Source organism: Lycorma delicatula, chromosome 7, assembly GCF_047948215.1.
Source record: "Lycorma delicatula isolate Av1 chromosome 7, ASM4794821v1, whole genome shotgun sequence".
Taxonomy (NCBI): domain Eukaryota; kingdom Metazoa; phylum Arthropoda; class Insecta; order Hemiptera; family Fulgoridae; genus Lycorma; species Lycorma delicatula.
The window spans coordinates 117709940-117726938 of record NC_134461.1 but is presented as its reverse complement, the minus strand read 5'-3'; the positions used below and the strand labels follow the sequence as shown (position 1 = coordinate 117726938).

Here is a 16999-nt window from a genome sequence, read left to right as displayed (position 1 = left end):
TAATAATATTACTAATTTTATTTATCTTAAAAATTAATGTCATGTTTTTAAAACTTTCATTCTTATTTTTTTATAATAAAAAACTTTCCGGCGATTTTACTATAGTAGATATAAACAAAAGGCAGGAGCTTACTTTCAGTCTTGTTTAATATATAAAAATATGATCAAAAATAGAAAAATATTCTATGGAGAATAAGTTTTATTTCCATATAACATAATTTCATTTTACAAGATGAAATACAGCTTATTCAACAAATGGTTTCAAAATTAGAAGACAAAATTCAAAATAATTCTTTTATCAGAGAACATGCCACGTTCTCTGATAAAAGTGAATTTTAAGAAACTAACGTAATGAGGACAGGCTGTAATAAGCCAATGATTATCTACACAAAAAAAGGAAGAAATGAACGATTAAAGCATTACAGATCGATCAGATTCAATGTTAACTGATTATTAAACAAATTTAGACTAAATAAAAATAAGTTTAACGACTATTTAGGAAGCGCGTAACAGAAAGAAGCAGTTATTATGTAGTAAAATGGAGTTACGATTTGAATAAATATTTTGTTAAGAGTATGTTTTTGTATGGATGTAAAACATAAACATCGAAAAAGGGAGAAGAAGAAGAATGGTTGGAGACATTTATAATGTAAGCATAGAGGAGATTTGAAAAGGTTAAATCTGCAGACAAAATGAAAAATGAAGATGCAATGAGGAAAGTGTACGAGAAAAGAAGTTCCGTCAGAATAATTCAGTATTAGAAAACTAACCTCCACCGGGTTAGTCTAGTGGTGAACTCGTCATCGCAAATTTGAGAGTTCTATGGTTCAAATCCTAATAAAGACAGTTACTTTTATAAGGATGTGAATACTAGATCGTGGATACCGGTGTTCTTTAGCGGTCGGGTTTCAATTAACCACACATCTCAGGAATGGTCGACCTTAGATTGTACAAGACTACACTTCATTTACAAACATACATATCATCCTCTGAAGTAATACCTCACGGTGGTTTCGGAGGCTAAACAGAAAAACAAAGAAATTATAAGAAAACGAATAGTTTAGGATTATCACGAAAGCTTTGATTAAAACAATACTAGTAGACGTAGGAGTAAAAAAGAGAAACTAGAAATAAGTAAAAACTATAGACGACTTACTAGAAATAGAAAGTATCACAAACTCAAAAGTTTAATTTGAGATATAGGAGAATGAAAATAGACATTGAGCGAGGATTAGAACAGATAATTGTATTACACATGATACAGCTTAGTGCAATTTTTTACGCTACGGATGTGTTAGGGCCCGTCTAACATGTACTGTTTATACTGCATTTCAGTGTATGATTATTCTTACTACAATGAATTTACTTAAGTACCGTTGATCTAATAATTAGTTAATCGTCTTTTCCGTTTAATTGTATGGTAGATTTCAAATCGATCCATCGTCTCTGAAATACTGAATATAATTATCGCAAATCATGTAGCAATTAATAAGATACAATGAAACGTTTGTTTATTTCTAGATCGGCTTGATCATTCCTAGCTACTTTAAAGGGGTTTTTCTTAATACTTTTCTGGATGGGCCTGCTTACTGTAGCTGTACCCTAATTGAGGCCTTTTTCCACATCGTTTAAAACTTGAAATTATATTTACATTCGAATGTAATTTCGAACTGTTTGTTTTAGGTAAACAAAATTTTAATTTTTGGTAACATTATTGGATATTTTTATAAAATCCCATGATATTTAAACCGGTTTGTTGCGGTAAACTGTGGGAAAAGATATAAATTGTTAATTCCAATATTTAATCGTTATCGCTCCAGGCGTAGTACGTTGTTTCATAAATTATGCCTCCGAAAATACAGTCTAGGTAATTCTTCTATTTATTTTTTGTATCGCTAATCGAGAAATAGAATTACGCATAATTTATCAGACGGTTGAACTAACGATTTGATTCGTTACATGGAGAATGAGTTTTGTTTTACCCGATTTTTAAATTTATCGACCAAAACTTTTTATTAATTCCTATGTCTGTGTATCTTAATGGCGAGCCTAAACAAGTTAGTAGCAAGTTGGGATTAACACTAACCGTTATGGCTGCCGCGTGGGTTGCAAGGTCACCTGGACTGTCGCAGTTTCCTGGTCATTGCCTCTTTTTGTGCTTCAAGGTAACTCTGCATTTCCGCTCGCACCTTCCTTTGTTGTTTGATTCCAGCAAGTCTTCTTCTCCACTCCGTCCTTCTTCATACACTTACCTTGAAGCAGCTTTATACTTCGGTTTGTTTCACCATTTGCCTTTTTCTGTCTGGTAATAATCAACCCTTTTATCAGTCATCATTCGTTAACAGTATTATTACCTAATAATATTTTTGTTTTATATTATAATATTGTTTGTTTCTTGTTTAATATTTACTTATTCTTTATTTGATTAATAATTTAATTTATAAAAAAAAAAATATTAATAAAATATTATTTCTTCTAATAATTATATAATCTAAATTTTTTCTACCTACATTTTTGTTGAGATCTATTAGAACTAGAGGTTTTTGGCAATCGTACAACAAAATTGTAGCTAGTAACTAATATAAAATGAAAAAACTGCTCGCCTATAGTCGATGAAAAATAATTAATAAAATTCTGAAATTTTTTAAGGTGCTTAGGAGGCAAAATTTTTAAAATTATGCGGTTACTCATTGATTGATTTTAAAAGTTACTCTCTCTTTTAAAATTATAACAAAATTAATTAAAATTTGTATTAATTTTCTTTTAAATTAATTGCTCTCTAGTTGATCACTAGTTGATAACCGTTAATCAAGCTCTTATTATAGTATTTCTATTATGCTAAAATATCCTTATTCAAATCCAGTTGAATCTGAATGCACTAATCAGAACGCCACTTCAGTATCATATAATTAACCGCTATAATTAGAATTGCAGTATTTTTTAAGGTAATGTAACTCCAAAATAAACACGTGAGAGATTCAGAATTAAAGAACAATCAGAGATTGTCTTGAATCATCAAACAGTTTTTAAAAAAAAAACTGATTTACTTGTAATATATATATATGTGTGTGTGTTTATTTTTAAAAATTAAACACTGTATAAATTTATTAGAGAAAAGTGAAAGAAAATCAATATCCCAGTTGTTGAAGGAAATTAATGAAAGCGCGTTATATTGTTAAAAATAAAGTTACTAAATTATAATGAGAGAACCGAACGAGGGGTGCTAGTTATAATAACGTGTTATAATATCGAATCGAAAGTGAATTTTATTTTTATTGTTAACAGTATCGATAGTTAGCACAATACACGCGATGTTCTAAACAAGCGCTAATATTAGTCGACTTACTGCGCCCGCGCCCGCGCGTGGGGTGGCCTTGTGCTCGCTGCCTGACCTTCCCCAATGTCAAAGGTGCCTTGCACCTCGCGTCAGTGCCAGAACGGGGTACGGGTATGGGGTAAGGGGTAACGTGTAGCGGCGGCGGTTCGGTGTAAGGAGGGGGTGATGATTCCATTTTCTGTTTATTCTTTCCTTCTGTACTTTGTATGTTCTGCGCAACGACACTAACATCATCTCTCATTGCGGCCCACTGATTTTATATGTATATATATATATATATATATATTATCTCAAATTGTACTTCATGCTATAATATTATTCTTCTGAATGTATATTGTTTCCGGATATCTAAATTATCAACACCATTATAGTTTCTTTTACTACTAAATTTTATGATCGTTGTGTCAACGTATTTATATTCATTTTATTATCCCTTGTAGATGTTTTTTCGCTAATCTATAGGAAAAATTATTTAAAAAAAATATTGATGTATTCATTGATGTTTATTGCACCCATAGACATAGTTTTAATATCTGAAATGATATTGTAAAATTATGTTTATGATCGCATTCAGTTTCATTTTATACTCGTATGTAAATTAGGTTTATCTTTAATTTGTAAGCCTTCCATTATTTTAAAATCGTTTTCTTGTACGTTAGTATCATAAAAATGATTCAGTTACATAAAAGTTCCCAGTAAATTATCCAGTCTATACTCGGAAAAGCAACGTAAATTTTATTTTTAAGAGATAAATTTTATCAAAATCTGTAAAAAGTTAACAATTGTTAATCAGATAGTCGAAAAGATTTCTAAAAAACTTTTTTACTATTAATGTTTTGATATTTATGCTTTCTATTTCCTTTCTCATATTATGTAAATACGAAAAGGAATATCCTGAATAACAAAAGAGGGGGCTCCCTTAAACCCTTGCAATTTTCGTTATCCTCATGATTGTGAGAATAATACTAATAAATAACAATTAAAGCCTGAAAAGCTTTCTTTCCTACAACGTTTCCCTTGTTCTTGAATTAAAAGTTCTGATACGCTCCTGCTGTAGACGAAGCTACATCTCGAGTCTGGGCGTAGCGCTTGGTCAGCAGTTAACCGAGAATCACGCAGCTGTTTCAGAGGACCGATATACTCTCATTCCTTTAGCAGACTTGAATAATAAGAAAGGTAACTTTTCTTTCTTGAAAGCATATCTTTTTTAATTTTTGACAATTTAATATCAACAATCAAAACCCATAAAAATTCGCCAAGTTTGATAATTTAAGTTAATTACGATGATAATAAAAAAGTATTATATTTCTATTTTTTTTTTCTTTAATAAATATGTTTAATATTTTAACCCTTATTAGGAAATAATGTCTAAGCCTCTGAGGTATAAATTTTTAATTTTTTTTAAAACCTATCTAAAATTTATGTGATAACCGCACAGGTACGACCCCAGTTATCATTTTATTATATGCGTAGAAGGTATTAGAGAATTATATAAGGAAACCTTTTTCCAATGAAAAAAGAAATTGAATAAAATTCATCGTTATATTTATCCAACAACTCATTAAGGATTGTACTCATTAAAAAAATCTCATTTTTTATTAAGATATTGGTGTTAATAAATTTTATTATTTTGCTTATATTGACTTTTGTAAACACACACACTCACATACATACACAAATACGAGTACATACATACGTATTTATACATTTTGAAACATGGAATTAACGAAATTGTCACATTTTTTTTATTTTTATGTTTTTTTTTTTTGTAAATATTTTATAAATGTAAATATTATTATTACAGTTCTTCAGTATTTTCCAAACTTTATTTAATCTGTTGTTTCAAAAAATGTAATAGATAATAACTTTTCTATTGAAAAGTGTTACACAAGTCTTATCCATCAATACAACTGCTACAAGAAAAATTAAATTTAAATTCTATAATGGTTAAGATAAGAAAATAAAATAAAACAAAATAGATATTCGGTAAAAGTTTATTGTAATTTTTTTTTTACGATTTATCTTAAAGAGAAAATAAATGCAAAAAAAAATTAAAAATTAAATTTAAATTCTATAATGGTTAAGATAAGAAAATAAAATAAAACAAAATCGATATTCGGTAAAAGTTTATTGTATTTTTTTTTTTACGATTTATCTTAAAGAGAAAATAAATGCAAAATAAAACAATGTTATCAAACAAGGCAGTATCGGGTCACTTATTGATTCGCCACTTCTATTAACGTAATTACTTTATGATATGTATATATATATATATGTCCGACTAATGCATTATTTTGTAATACCATTGACGTATTAGACGTGTGATTTTTTTTTTTTTATTCTACATCCTAGTGGTTATTATTTACTATAATTAATAAATCTATTGATTTTTTTTCTTTTGATAAATGAGAAATAATTTCAATGTTTATGATTGTTATAATAATAATAACCTGAAAGTTCAAAATCATCTATATTATTTTCATTAATATTAGTGATAATGTAAGCTATATTTTGATTGAATAAAATATAATATTGTTTCTAATAGATTTATTAGTGGTACCGTATTGGTTGGGGGGTTGTGTTAAATAAATGGATACAGAGATTTACTATGTAGCGTACTATGCTATGCCACTATATGTTGGTATTCAACTATATTATACGTAGTCGTCCACGACCTGCCTCAGTATTCCAGGACACACCATTGAATGCGTTGTGTAAATTTAGACGCAGTTAACTGTCTGTCGACCGACTTGCTTCGGCATAGTTTCATTTATTTTTATCTCATTTTTGCGGTAGTCTATTATTCTTTTTAATTAAAATTTTTCTCTTATTTCGATTTTTTTTTTTGTATTACGTAAGTTATTATAACACTTCAAAATTTAATTATAATTCTGAAGGTCGCAGGTTTTCTTATTTTTTATCAGTTGTTTTGATCTGTTTTCATTTTTTTAACCCTAGTCTTTTTTTATTTAATTTAGTTTCACGTAGTTTATAACTATTATCATTCTTTCTTTTTTTTTTGCTTTTTGGTTGTCTTTTACTATAGTGGTGTCTAACTTATATTCATTTCTTTAATTTTTTTAAAATTGTAATTTATTTATAAATTATCGTTTTATATATACGTAGTCTAAATCTTACACTATTCGCGTAACTGTTTATTATTTTTCAAAGTAATTTTTATTATTTCGTGATTAAATCATAGAATTTTTTCTTTTATAGCGTGTAATATGATATTAATATTATTATTGTATACTAAACCTGGAAAGGTAATAAAAACGTAGCGTTTTATTGGAAATTTGAATCCGATTTTGGATTGATGAAATGTATTTTTAATTAATAGGATGCTAATAATAGGAAAAATCTTACGTGTTATTCATTTAATAATTAATTTTGAGTTTACCGCCGTCTGAAAAGACGAAGTTATTTTGTCGGCATTTACTTATAGCTACAATATATATATATATATAATGTGGTATTCAACGGAGTTCATTTATTGTTAAAAGAATTCTGTTCTTAGAATTCCAGGGAATCGGTTGCCGACACCTGATGATGTAGAGGGGAAGATCGTTCGAGTGGGTGGGAGAGAGGTGTAGAGGGAAAAGGTTCGGTAATCGCTAAGAGGAAAAGGAAAGCTGTTTGGCAAACAACTTGTAGAGGGATAAGGGGGAACCTTTTCAAGGCCGAAGGGGTGTGGCTTAAATCTTGTCTTGAGAAGGGGAACTCTGTCCAACATTCGCTTTTTACCCCCTCCATAATTTTTTTTTTGAATATGTCATTTTGGATTGGACCAAAAGGAAGACCTTTTCCTTTTCTACATGTCTCATACGCTCTCTTTTTATTACATAAATGCAGTATTTTGTCTTCCTTATTTATTAAAAAATGATTTCATTCTCCCAAAGCAACAATTAAAATTATCATTTTAATAATATAATATTTTCAATTATTACTTCGCTACATTTATTTATGTTTCATTTTTTCCCATGTTTGCCGATTACAAAATTGATGTAAAATTACAAAAGTTATTGAAAGCTTTCGTTTGGAGAAGTGTAATTTTTATTTTTTCCAACGGTTTTTGGGTTTGTTTTCCTTATTTACTTCTTGTACGAAGTAAAGGAAGTTTTGTAATCGCGAAATATCACGGTTTTCAAATTTCAACGGAAATATCCATCTCGACCTTCCCTGAATCCATTTTGACTAGTTTTGGCGTGACGTCTGTACATACATACGTATGTACCTCGCATAATTCAAAAACGATTAGCTGCAGATTGTTGAAATTTCGACTTAACCAAAAGTGTCCTAAAAAGCCCAAAATCCAAAACATTTGGATTTTGGACTTTTTCTTAAACTGTAGTAGTAAGCCCTCGTTGAGAGCTTTTCAACGATATATCGTAAGTCGTACTTATTTTCATTGGTTCCAGAGTTATAGCCAAATAAAATTTTAATTGATGAAATATTTGGATGATACAAGGAAAAGGCACATCGGTTCGAATTCGATTTCATATACATATATATTTTTTTAAATTTAAATATATTGATTTTAATGATTATTAATCTCCGATTGTAAAAAAAAATTAACAATAAATAATAACAATACAAAAAAATCAGAAGTTATTGAAATAAAATTTTATGTACTTTTTATTTTAATTCAAAAATGTTTACAATCAGAATTTAGTAATTATTAATAAATCAATATATTTAAATTAAAAAAAAAAAAAAACATGTATAAGACGTCGGATTCGAACCGATGTGTGCATTGTTACGGATCCGACACGTTCTCACTTATACCACATAGATCTACTCACTATATGTACTTGATCGACGTGAAACAGAATTAATATTTAAACTATTGCATTTAGTGAACTTCTGTATAAGAAGTAAAACTTAAATGAAGTGCAGCAAAGAATGTGTATATGTAATTTAATAGACGTACGAGGAAGTCATGTGGTGTCCACACGAAAATTTTTCTTTTAGTTATTATTCAGATTGTTTATATTTAAAAAAAAATTATTTGCTTTTAATTATTCAATTAATATCCTTTAAGAATTAAACGATCTTGAATAATTTAAATTCTACAAGACATTTAAAAAAAAAAAGTTATTAGTTTTCATTTTATTTCCTGTTGTTTTTAAGTATAATGATTATAATATTAACTGTAGTGTACATTTAATTATGTAATAAACAGTATCTATATTATAAATAAATATTTAATTATCATAAATTGCTTACGAAGGGTTAGTAACAATATATATTCGTCTCTAAAGAGGGAAATATTATTTATAGAAGTAATTGTACTCTTATCTCTTTTGAGTCGGGTTTTATAATTATTTTTTTTGTCTGCTAGAATACATTACAATATTTTATACCTATTGAGAAATTATTTTTAAAATCACATAAGTATTATTTCCTTATAACTGCTGCTTAATTTATTTTCGTAACTATATCAGCGGATATCGTTGATACATATGTACTAAAATAATATTATTTATGTTGACTTTATTATAAACTGAGAATAATAATGTAACAAAATAACACGAGTAGTAAAAATGAACGGCATTATTAATAGCTTCGCCGTCTTTAGTAATGTAACAGAGCAGGGAAGCGCTCTGAAGTGATGCGAAGCTGTCCGGCGCACTGCCGAACATCACTGACCAATCTAGACTGGATTGTCCTTGAATCCGGTCAGTCACTGAACAGTTCGCTAAGCTACCGCTGCCGGCGGCCGCGCCACTATACTACACATGGCGCATTCCACGTCAAACTGTTAAATTTGTTTGTTCATCTACTTGATTCGAGATGAAAAAAAAGTACAGTCTATCTAAACGTGGCTTCTTTTGATTGTAAAATTATTTTATAACTCTTTTTTTTATCTGCTCTCGATCAAGTTATTTTTATCCGGCTGAGTTTTAATGGTTCTTTTTTTAATCATTTTTACCTAAATTAATTTATGAACTTAACAATTTTTTTTTGTGCACACGTACAAACAAATGATGAGGATAGCGTTAGAATATTACATTTAGAAGAATTACATTTTATCCTTAATAGACCCGTTTATTTCGATTTTAAACAATTTAATCACAATTAGTTAATTAAATCGAAATTGTTAATAAACAGTTTAATCTAAATGTTTAAATCTCTTGGAAATTAGAAAATCGTTAGGTATGCTGTAAAACTATCCTGGACCAATTAGGTAACATGATAAACTATTACATTTGATCTGTTATAATTTATTTTAACAATTTTCCTTAAAGCATTCGCACCAGATAACACCAACTGCCATGGAAAACATCAACATTATTTGCTTACAATAACTACTTGAAACTATGGCTAATATTTACTTTCTTTTGTTGTTGTTGAAACATATTTTTTATTGTTCTTATTTATTGCATTTATTTTAAACTTAATTAAAAAATTATGTATTCTGTAGTTAATATAATTATACTTTAACTCAGACATTCACGAATTAAACATAAGCCTATTTGACAGTTGTTTTGAGAGAATGAAAATATTTTACTCAAATTTACTAGTTATATTTTAATTGTTCAAATAATTAAAACCTAAAAATTAATGTAGCCATTTCATTATATACTTATAATGTTTCAGTAAAGTAGCACCTTCAAAATGAAAAAAAAGAAAGATATAAAGCAAAATAAAGTGACATAGCTTTTATTTAATAAACAAATTCTTACTGAATTAAAATAACTCAGGTTACAGTTTCAATTTAGCTCGGTAACGCAGTATGTGGTTTTTAGCTGATGAATTTAAAAAAAAAAAAATAGTTTTGCTGTTGCATTAGATGAATTTACTAAGTAAGTACTTAAGTGGCAAGCATTAATTGCAGCTTTACATTCAGTTACTGGCTACAATTTAGTTCTTAGAGTCAAGAAATACAATCTTGTCTAAGGTTAGGGACTTTGGTTATCTATTTTCAATTCGACATTTTCAATTTGTACTATTTTTGTAAAAGGTATTTATTCTGTGCATTCACTTTACTAACAACAGACGTCTTGTTATTTTGCCAAGTGTCAAGTGCAATCTATTGTAGCTTACCAGTTCGTTGTTATAAGTATGCGTCTAATTTCAACCATTAAAGAAAAATTTTTTCTAGTTAAAAAAAACTTCTGAAATTTTTTTGTTGTTCAGAAGTATTTTCAAACTAACTGAAGCTTTTTTTGACAGATTGCCGCTGTTTTAACTAATAGGTGTACAATTTTTACATTACACAAATATAATACGCATTAATTTTATGGCGAGTGTGTGTGTTCCCATCTAGAACTATAGATGTAGAAGGAAAAGTATTGTAATTGGTCCAATTTGCGCATAAGTGGTTTTCACTTGATCTTGATGTTTTCACACCTAAGGAACCCAAAAACTGGATGGAAAATGTTTTCAGCTTTTTTCTCTCTATTTCTAATGTGAACATTGCAATCTGTTCAACTTGTGAACAATAAGCAACCCACCCGTGGTCTCATTAGACCACGGGTGGGTTGCTTATTGTCATACGTATTGTCCTCATCTCATTAGATGAGGACAATACGTATGACATGTAAATGAGGTTTAGCTCGTACAGACTCAGGCTGACTATTTCCGAGAAGTGTGGTTAATTGAACCCCAACCATCAAAGTACAGTACATTGGTATCCACTGCCTAGAATTCAAATCCATATAGGTTACCTTTACAAGGATTTCTATCTCAGAAACTTCTACTTTGAAAATCAGCTATTAAACAGCTGACTGTAATTTGTGATTTTTTATTGGAATAGCCGATATTAATAATTGAGCCTGTAATGCTCCACAAAGATTATTTTCTAATTAGAAATACTCAACTTTGAAAAGAAGTTTGCGTTCTTATGGATTTTTTGACTTTGTATACCAAACACAATAGAGAGTACTTCTCAAAAACTGAAATATAACTTTTAATCATCAAATAAGTGTGCAGAATTAAAAATCCATACATTTGTTTTTGTGCATGTTCTTAATTCTTAATTACGGTTAGATTTAGCAGAAGTAATTAAATTAATTTAACCCACCGGGTTCGTCTATTGGTGAATGCGTCTCCCCAAATCAACTAATTTGGAAATCGAGAGTTCCAGCAATCAAGTCCTAGAAAAGTCAGTTACTTTTAGATGGATTTGAATACTAGATTGTGGATATCGGTGTTCTTTGGTGGTTGGGTTTCAATTAACCACACATCTCAGGAATGGTCAAACTGAGACTGTACAAGACTACACTTATTTTACACTTGTACATATCATCATCATTCTTCCTCTGAAGTAATACCTGAATGGTAATTCCCGGATGCCAAACAAGGAAAAAACTAAATTATTTTGTCGGTGTTTTTTTAAGAATTTTGACATTCATTTTATGAAAATTAATCAAGCTATTAAGGTTTTAGAAGATGATGCTAAAAGAAAATCCAATGTACAAAAATATGAGTACAAAGATCATGCAACACAGACTGATAAATTAACAATGTAGGTACAAATTAAAATGCAGCAACTGCAAAAAATTATTTTGCACTAAGATCAGATTCACATTCATGCATCTATGTGCAAAGAACATAAAGATTAACTATAAGTGTTATGTATACATTATAATTTGACCTTCGTAAATTATCTTATACAAGCAGGATATACAATATATACAGAAATATTAATTAGAATGTATAAGCGGATTTCGTGGCGGATTTTTTAAAAATAATATATTATTTGAAACAACCAAAACAGTTGAAATAAGTGGATAAAATCCTACTAAAGGGGCTTCCTAAACTTCAAAATGGTTGCAGTCATCAAATGTACTATACATTTGAGGCTCTATAATTGTTTTAAAAGAACATTTTAGAAACACTTCTGTGTATTGTCTTTAGAAATTAAATTTATAATATATTATTTGAAACAACCAAAACAGTTGAAATAAGTGGATAAAATCCTACTAAAGGGGCTTCCTAAACTTCAAAATGGTTGCAGTCATCAAATGTACTATACATTTGAGGCTCTATAATTGTTTTAAAAGAACATTTTAGAAACACTTCTGTGTATTGTCTTTAGAAATTAAATTTACATTATTTTTTTTAAATTTACATATCTAGATAGGCTCTTGACTTTTAAATGGTTAAATCCTTTCAGAAAAAGGTCTGAATTTTATATTAGAAGAATTTTAATGTTAATTTATTTCTTCTTCTTAATAATATACACTTTTGAAATGAGAATATACCAAAGACTTTTAATTTTAAGAATGCCAAAGGAAGATGGTCGCTAACATATAGGTTCTGAGAAGGATAGGAAAGAACAAGAAATTATGAATGAAGTAAAAACACAGAAGTTACAATATTTTATTTAGAGTGCTGTTGCAAAAGTGGAGGTATTTGGCAAGATTGCAAACCTTCATAATGTAGTTGTTTCTTAGTAGAAGAAGAAATACTTATGTATGTATGCATATTTAATGACTCCCTTGATAGTTTAGTAACAGTATCAGTATCTATTGAAATGTAGGTCCGTGTTACAGGAAATCACAAGCGGCTATATTTTTACAGTCCAATCAAACCAATCAAAAAAGACAAAAATGTCTACGTTACCGATTAATTAAACAAAAAAATTTATTTTGATTTGTTACAGTACCACCAGATGGTTATGGTAATTATATGGGTCCTCCACCGATGTCAGGCGTTAATGGATACTTCCCGGCTCCATCACCACCTCGTATTTCTTCTGGAGTACCAACACCTGTAATACAAGCTGCTGCATCTTCTTCTGCTGATGACTTCTACCTCCTTGAATTGGGTTTCCAACGAAAACAGAAGAAATTGAAACGAATTAGAGTCGGGGATCCTATCCCTGGTACTGGTGCTAAAAGGAAGAGCAGAGAAGGTAAGTTTTATGTTAAAAATTTCTTATCGCTTGTTACAAAGTTAATTTTTTATAACTTTTGACGATTCATTTAACTTAATTTGTTTCCCCCCATTGCATTCCAACTGCACTTTAATCCAAGATATTTGTAATCATCACTTTATTTCTAGAATGAATTTTAATAATGTTTATATCATTCCGAAATTATTTGCATTTTATCCCTACTAAGAGGAAATGATTAGTTATTGTTTAGTACCTGACATTTTTCTATATCTATGAATGAGAGAACTCTTGAAAAATCTTGTTTTAAATAAAAATAGTCAATGGCATAAAAAAAAGTTAATACAATTTTTAAATAATTTAATGTGTGAACGATATTATATTAATTATTATTCACATTATTTATTTTAAACACTTGAAAGTAAGTTGGAATTGAATATTTTTAAATTTTGAAATAAATAATCTCATTTTTGTTTAGGTCTGTTGAACATTAAAATGATTATTATTATGTTATTCAGGCGTAGTTACACAATTTTTGAGTATTTTAAATTGAATATTATATATATTTTATTTATATGTTTTTATTCTTTGTAAAGTTTTATCAATCGTTATTTATTTTCTGATATGACGTCTAATTGTTTTGCATTCACATTGATTTTCATAAATAAAAAAGTAATAATAATAAACATTTCTCATTATTTTTTTCTTTAATTTGAAAATATGTTAGAAATTAAAAAAAGTAAATAATGCAGTGATTTGTGTTAAACTTTGAGCTGTATTATGAAATACCCCAAATAAATAGATCCCAGCGAGTTGAACATGCGTTGTGGGTCAATCTTATTTGAAAACACAATTAATAGTGATCATTATTGTGTTGTTTTAACAAACTTCATTAGTTAATTAAGATTAACAGAAGAAGAAATCAGTCATATTTGGTTCCAAAAGATGGCACCACAGCACACACAGCTAACAAACAGGTTTAATGACATTTTTATGAAATGTCTTTGGTGAGCGAATCATTTGAAGGGGTTTGTGACTTACACAATTGCTCGATCTTATTTCCCCAGATTGCTTTTTATGGGGGGGTAATGAAATAAGCCATGCATCACAACAGACCACGCACGATTGATGAACTCCACAGTAACGGCATACATATGACATTCCAGTACAATCACCTGGTTAAAGTGTTTGAATACAAATTGAAACGTGTACAATGCTGTATTGATGTTGGATGAGATCATTTTCAATACCTTTTGTAAACTATTCCAGTTAGTGTAATATCCATTTCTATAAAATAATGAAATAAAAATATAAAGTAATAATTAAAAAGGTTTCGTCTTACACTTCCATAATTCCAGGTCACAGCAACTTTCCAAATGCTCTGTATAATTATGCTTATGTTATTACATAAATGTAATCATCAAATGTTTTATTTAAATATCTATTAACTATTGAAATTAAAGTATTAATAAATTATTACGTTTTTACATGAAAAACCTCAAAGGTTCTATATTGGTTTTTAATTTATTATATGTTTGCTTTGCTCGTAAACATTTTTTATTGCCCTTTTACATTAAACCTTAGATTTAAATAATTTTTTTTTCAAAATTGTAAATTAAATTAGGAAATGAATTAAGAATGTTATTTCTTTTTTTCAGGTTCAACAACGTACTTGTGGGAATTTTTATTAAAATTATTACAAAACCGAGAATATTGTCCACGTTATATTAAATGGACAAACAGAGAGAAAGGAGTCTTCAAATTAGTAGATTCTAAAGCAGTATCAAGATTATGGGGTTTACATAAAAACAAACCAGATATGAATTATGAAACAATGGGAAGGGCACTCAGGTGAGTTGTTTTTCTTCTGTTGTCTAAGTTGATTAATTATTAGTAACTGTGTTGTCAGGAAGTTCAAGAGTTTTGTAATCTCATAGTTTCTGGTTTTTATCGTAATAAATATGGTTGAGATTGAATAATTATGTTAGTTGATGTACCTTCCTTTGCAATGTACACAACCTTCATTGCTATTTGCCTTTGTTGGTAGTATATGAATAACAAATTTGTTCAAATAAATATATGTACGAGTAATAAGCTATTTTTATGCTGAGTTGAGGCAGCATAAATCTTTACATTAATTTTGTTACTCTTTATCATCTGCTTTAGTCTTCCTTATATCTTTGATGCTTATAAAACCTAACATATAGTCCATTCATATAAAGAAGAGAGTAAAAATATTTATGTATCTAATGCATTTCAGTAGATTTGGTATGGTGATTAATGTACGTTACAAATCAACTTATCAGAATAAGGGAATGGAAAACCACATTGTTTTTTGCTTTTCTTCTTGATACTGGCATGGGATATTTTTATTCTTGTAAGTGGTATAGTCTTAAAACTATTGGTTGTTCCATGTTTAGCATATTTAACTTTACAAAAAAAAAGTATTGTGTTTTTAAAAAAAAAAAACATATGTTTAGGAAAATTAATTACCAAAGGATAACATATTCATAAAAAAAAACTGTTAAATATGTAATAAAATTGAGATCAATATGTAATGAATATATAGATAAATAAAATATTTTGGTAATTTATTATGACATGGAGACCCTGTAGGGAAAAACATCATGACAATATGTTGTAACTTTTAAAAAATCCCTAAAAAGTTATTATTAATTTGGATAATAATTATATTCATATTAAGCATATTTTGAGTATTATTATTATTATTGTACTTCTAATATTAGATTTTTCTTTTTACAGGTATTACTACCAACGTGGTATTCTGGCAAAAGTAGATGGCCAACGACTTGTTTACCAGTTTGTGGATGTTCCCAAAGATATAGTCGAAATTGACTGTACCGGTGCATGACCATGTGTGACCGAGACGACAGAACAACGTGCTTCTGTCATCTCAACCGCCTAATAAATCTGAGTATAACTCGGTAATTAGTTATCAGGCCGGTTACATTATCATCTGGGTGCCACGATCACGGTCATGAAAGCCCTCTCATCCTCTGACGATCCGAATCAAAAAAAAAAATATCGGTTTCATTGAGGCTAAATTAATTTATTACATAAATAAAATTAATATATTTTTCTTGCTCAAAATTGTGCTAGCGTAAGGTTATTATATAAATATAAAAAAATATATATATTGTTTAAGATTGTTTATATCTGAACGTTAATATAAACAACACCAAACTAAGCGAGTTATCAACAGAATTGAACATTTTAAAAGAAAGTAAAATGTATAAATTATTAATTTATTTTTAAATTATAGAATATATAAATATATCTATATTAGAAAAAGAGAGGGTTTATTATCCTCACCACCAACTGATATATTAGTTTTATTCAAAGAGAAAGAAAAAAATAAGTGTCTTTTGTCAACGAATTCATTCAAAGAAATTATTAACATTAATATAAATAGAAGAAAAAAAATTCTATCTAATGTGAAATAAAAGTGAGTTATTTTTCTAACTAATTCTATATAAATATAAATATATATATATATAATATAAATATAATAGGTTTATAATTTATATAAATATCATTATTTTACTATGTAAAAATTCTTATTTGATTTTATTACTACTACAGTAATTCCCAGAGCAGTTAAAAAATATAAATATTATATCATTGTTTTATTATGTGGTGAATTGTTATAAAAGACTGTGAATAATGTAACTCTTAATTCATTTAATTTTTTTTCTGTTTAATCGAAAATAAATTTATCAGTAATTTTTTTCTCTGAAAATGTAAATGTTTTTAAAACTTCTTTAACAAATGAAAATAAATAAAAAAAGAAATTAATTGTT

The 16999-nt window shown here is 28.4% G+C and overlaps 1 protein-coding gene across 1 annotated transcript in view; it reads left to right on the top strand.

The window, feature by feature from the left end:
• The window catches only part of LOC142328146 (uncharacterized), a 646852-nt gene extending 630276 nt beyond the window's left edge, over window positions 1-16576 (top strand). Inside the window, exons 11-13 of the mRNA XM_075371689.1 lie at window positions 12948-13199; window positions 14837-15029; window positions 15942-16576. Of these exons, the coding sequence (XP_075227804.1) occupies window positions 12948-13199; window positions 14837-15029; window positions 15942-16050 (554 nt within the window). The 3' untranslated portion in view covers window positions 16051-16576. The remainder of the gene's footprint in view (window positions 1-12947; window positions 13200-14836; window positions 15030-15941) is intronic.
• The last annotated feature ends 423 nt before the right edge of the window (window positions 16577-16999 follow it).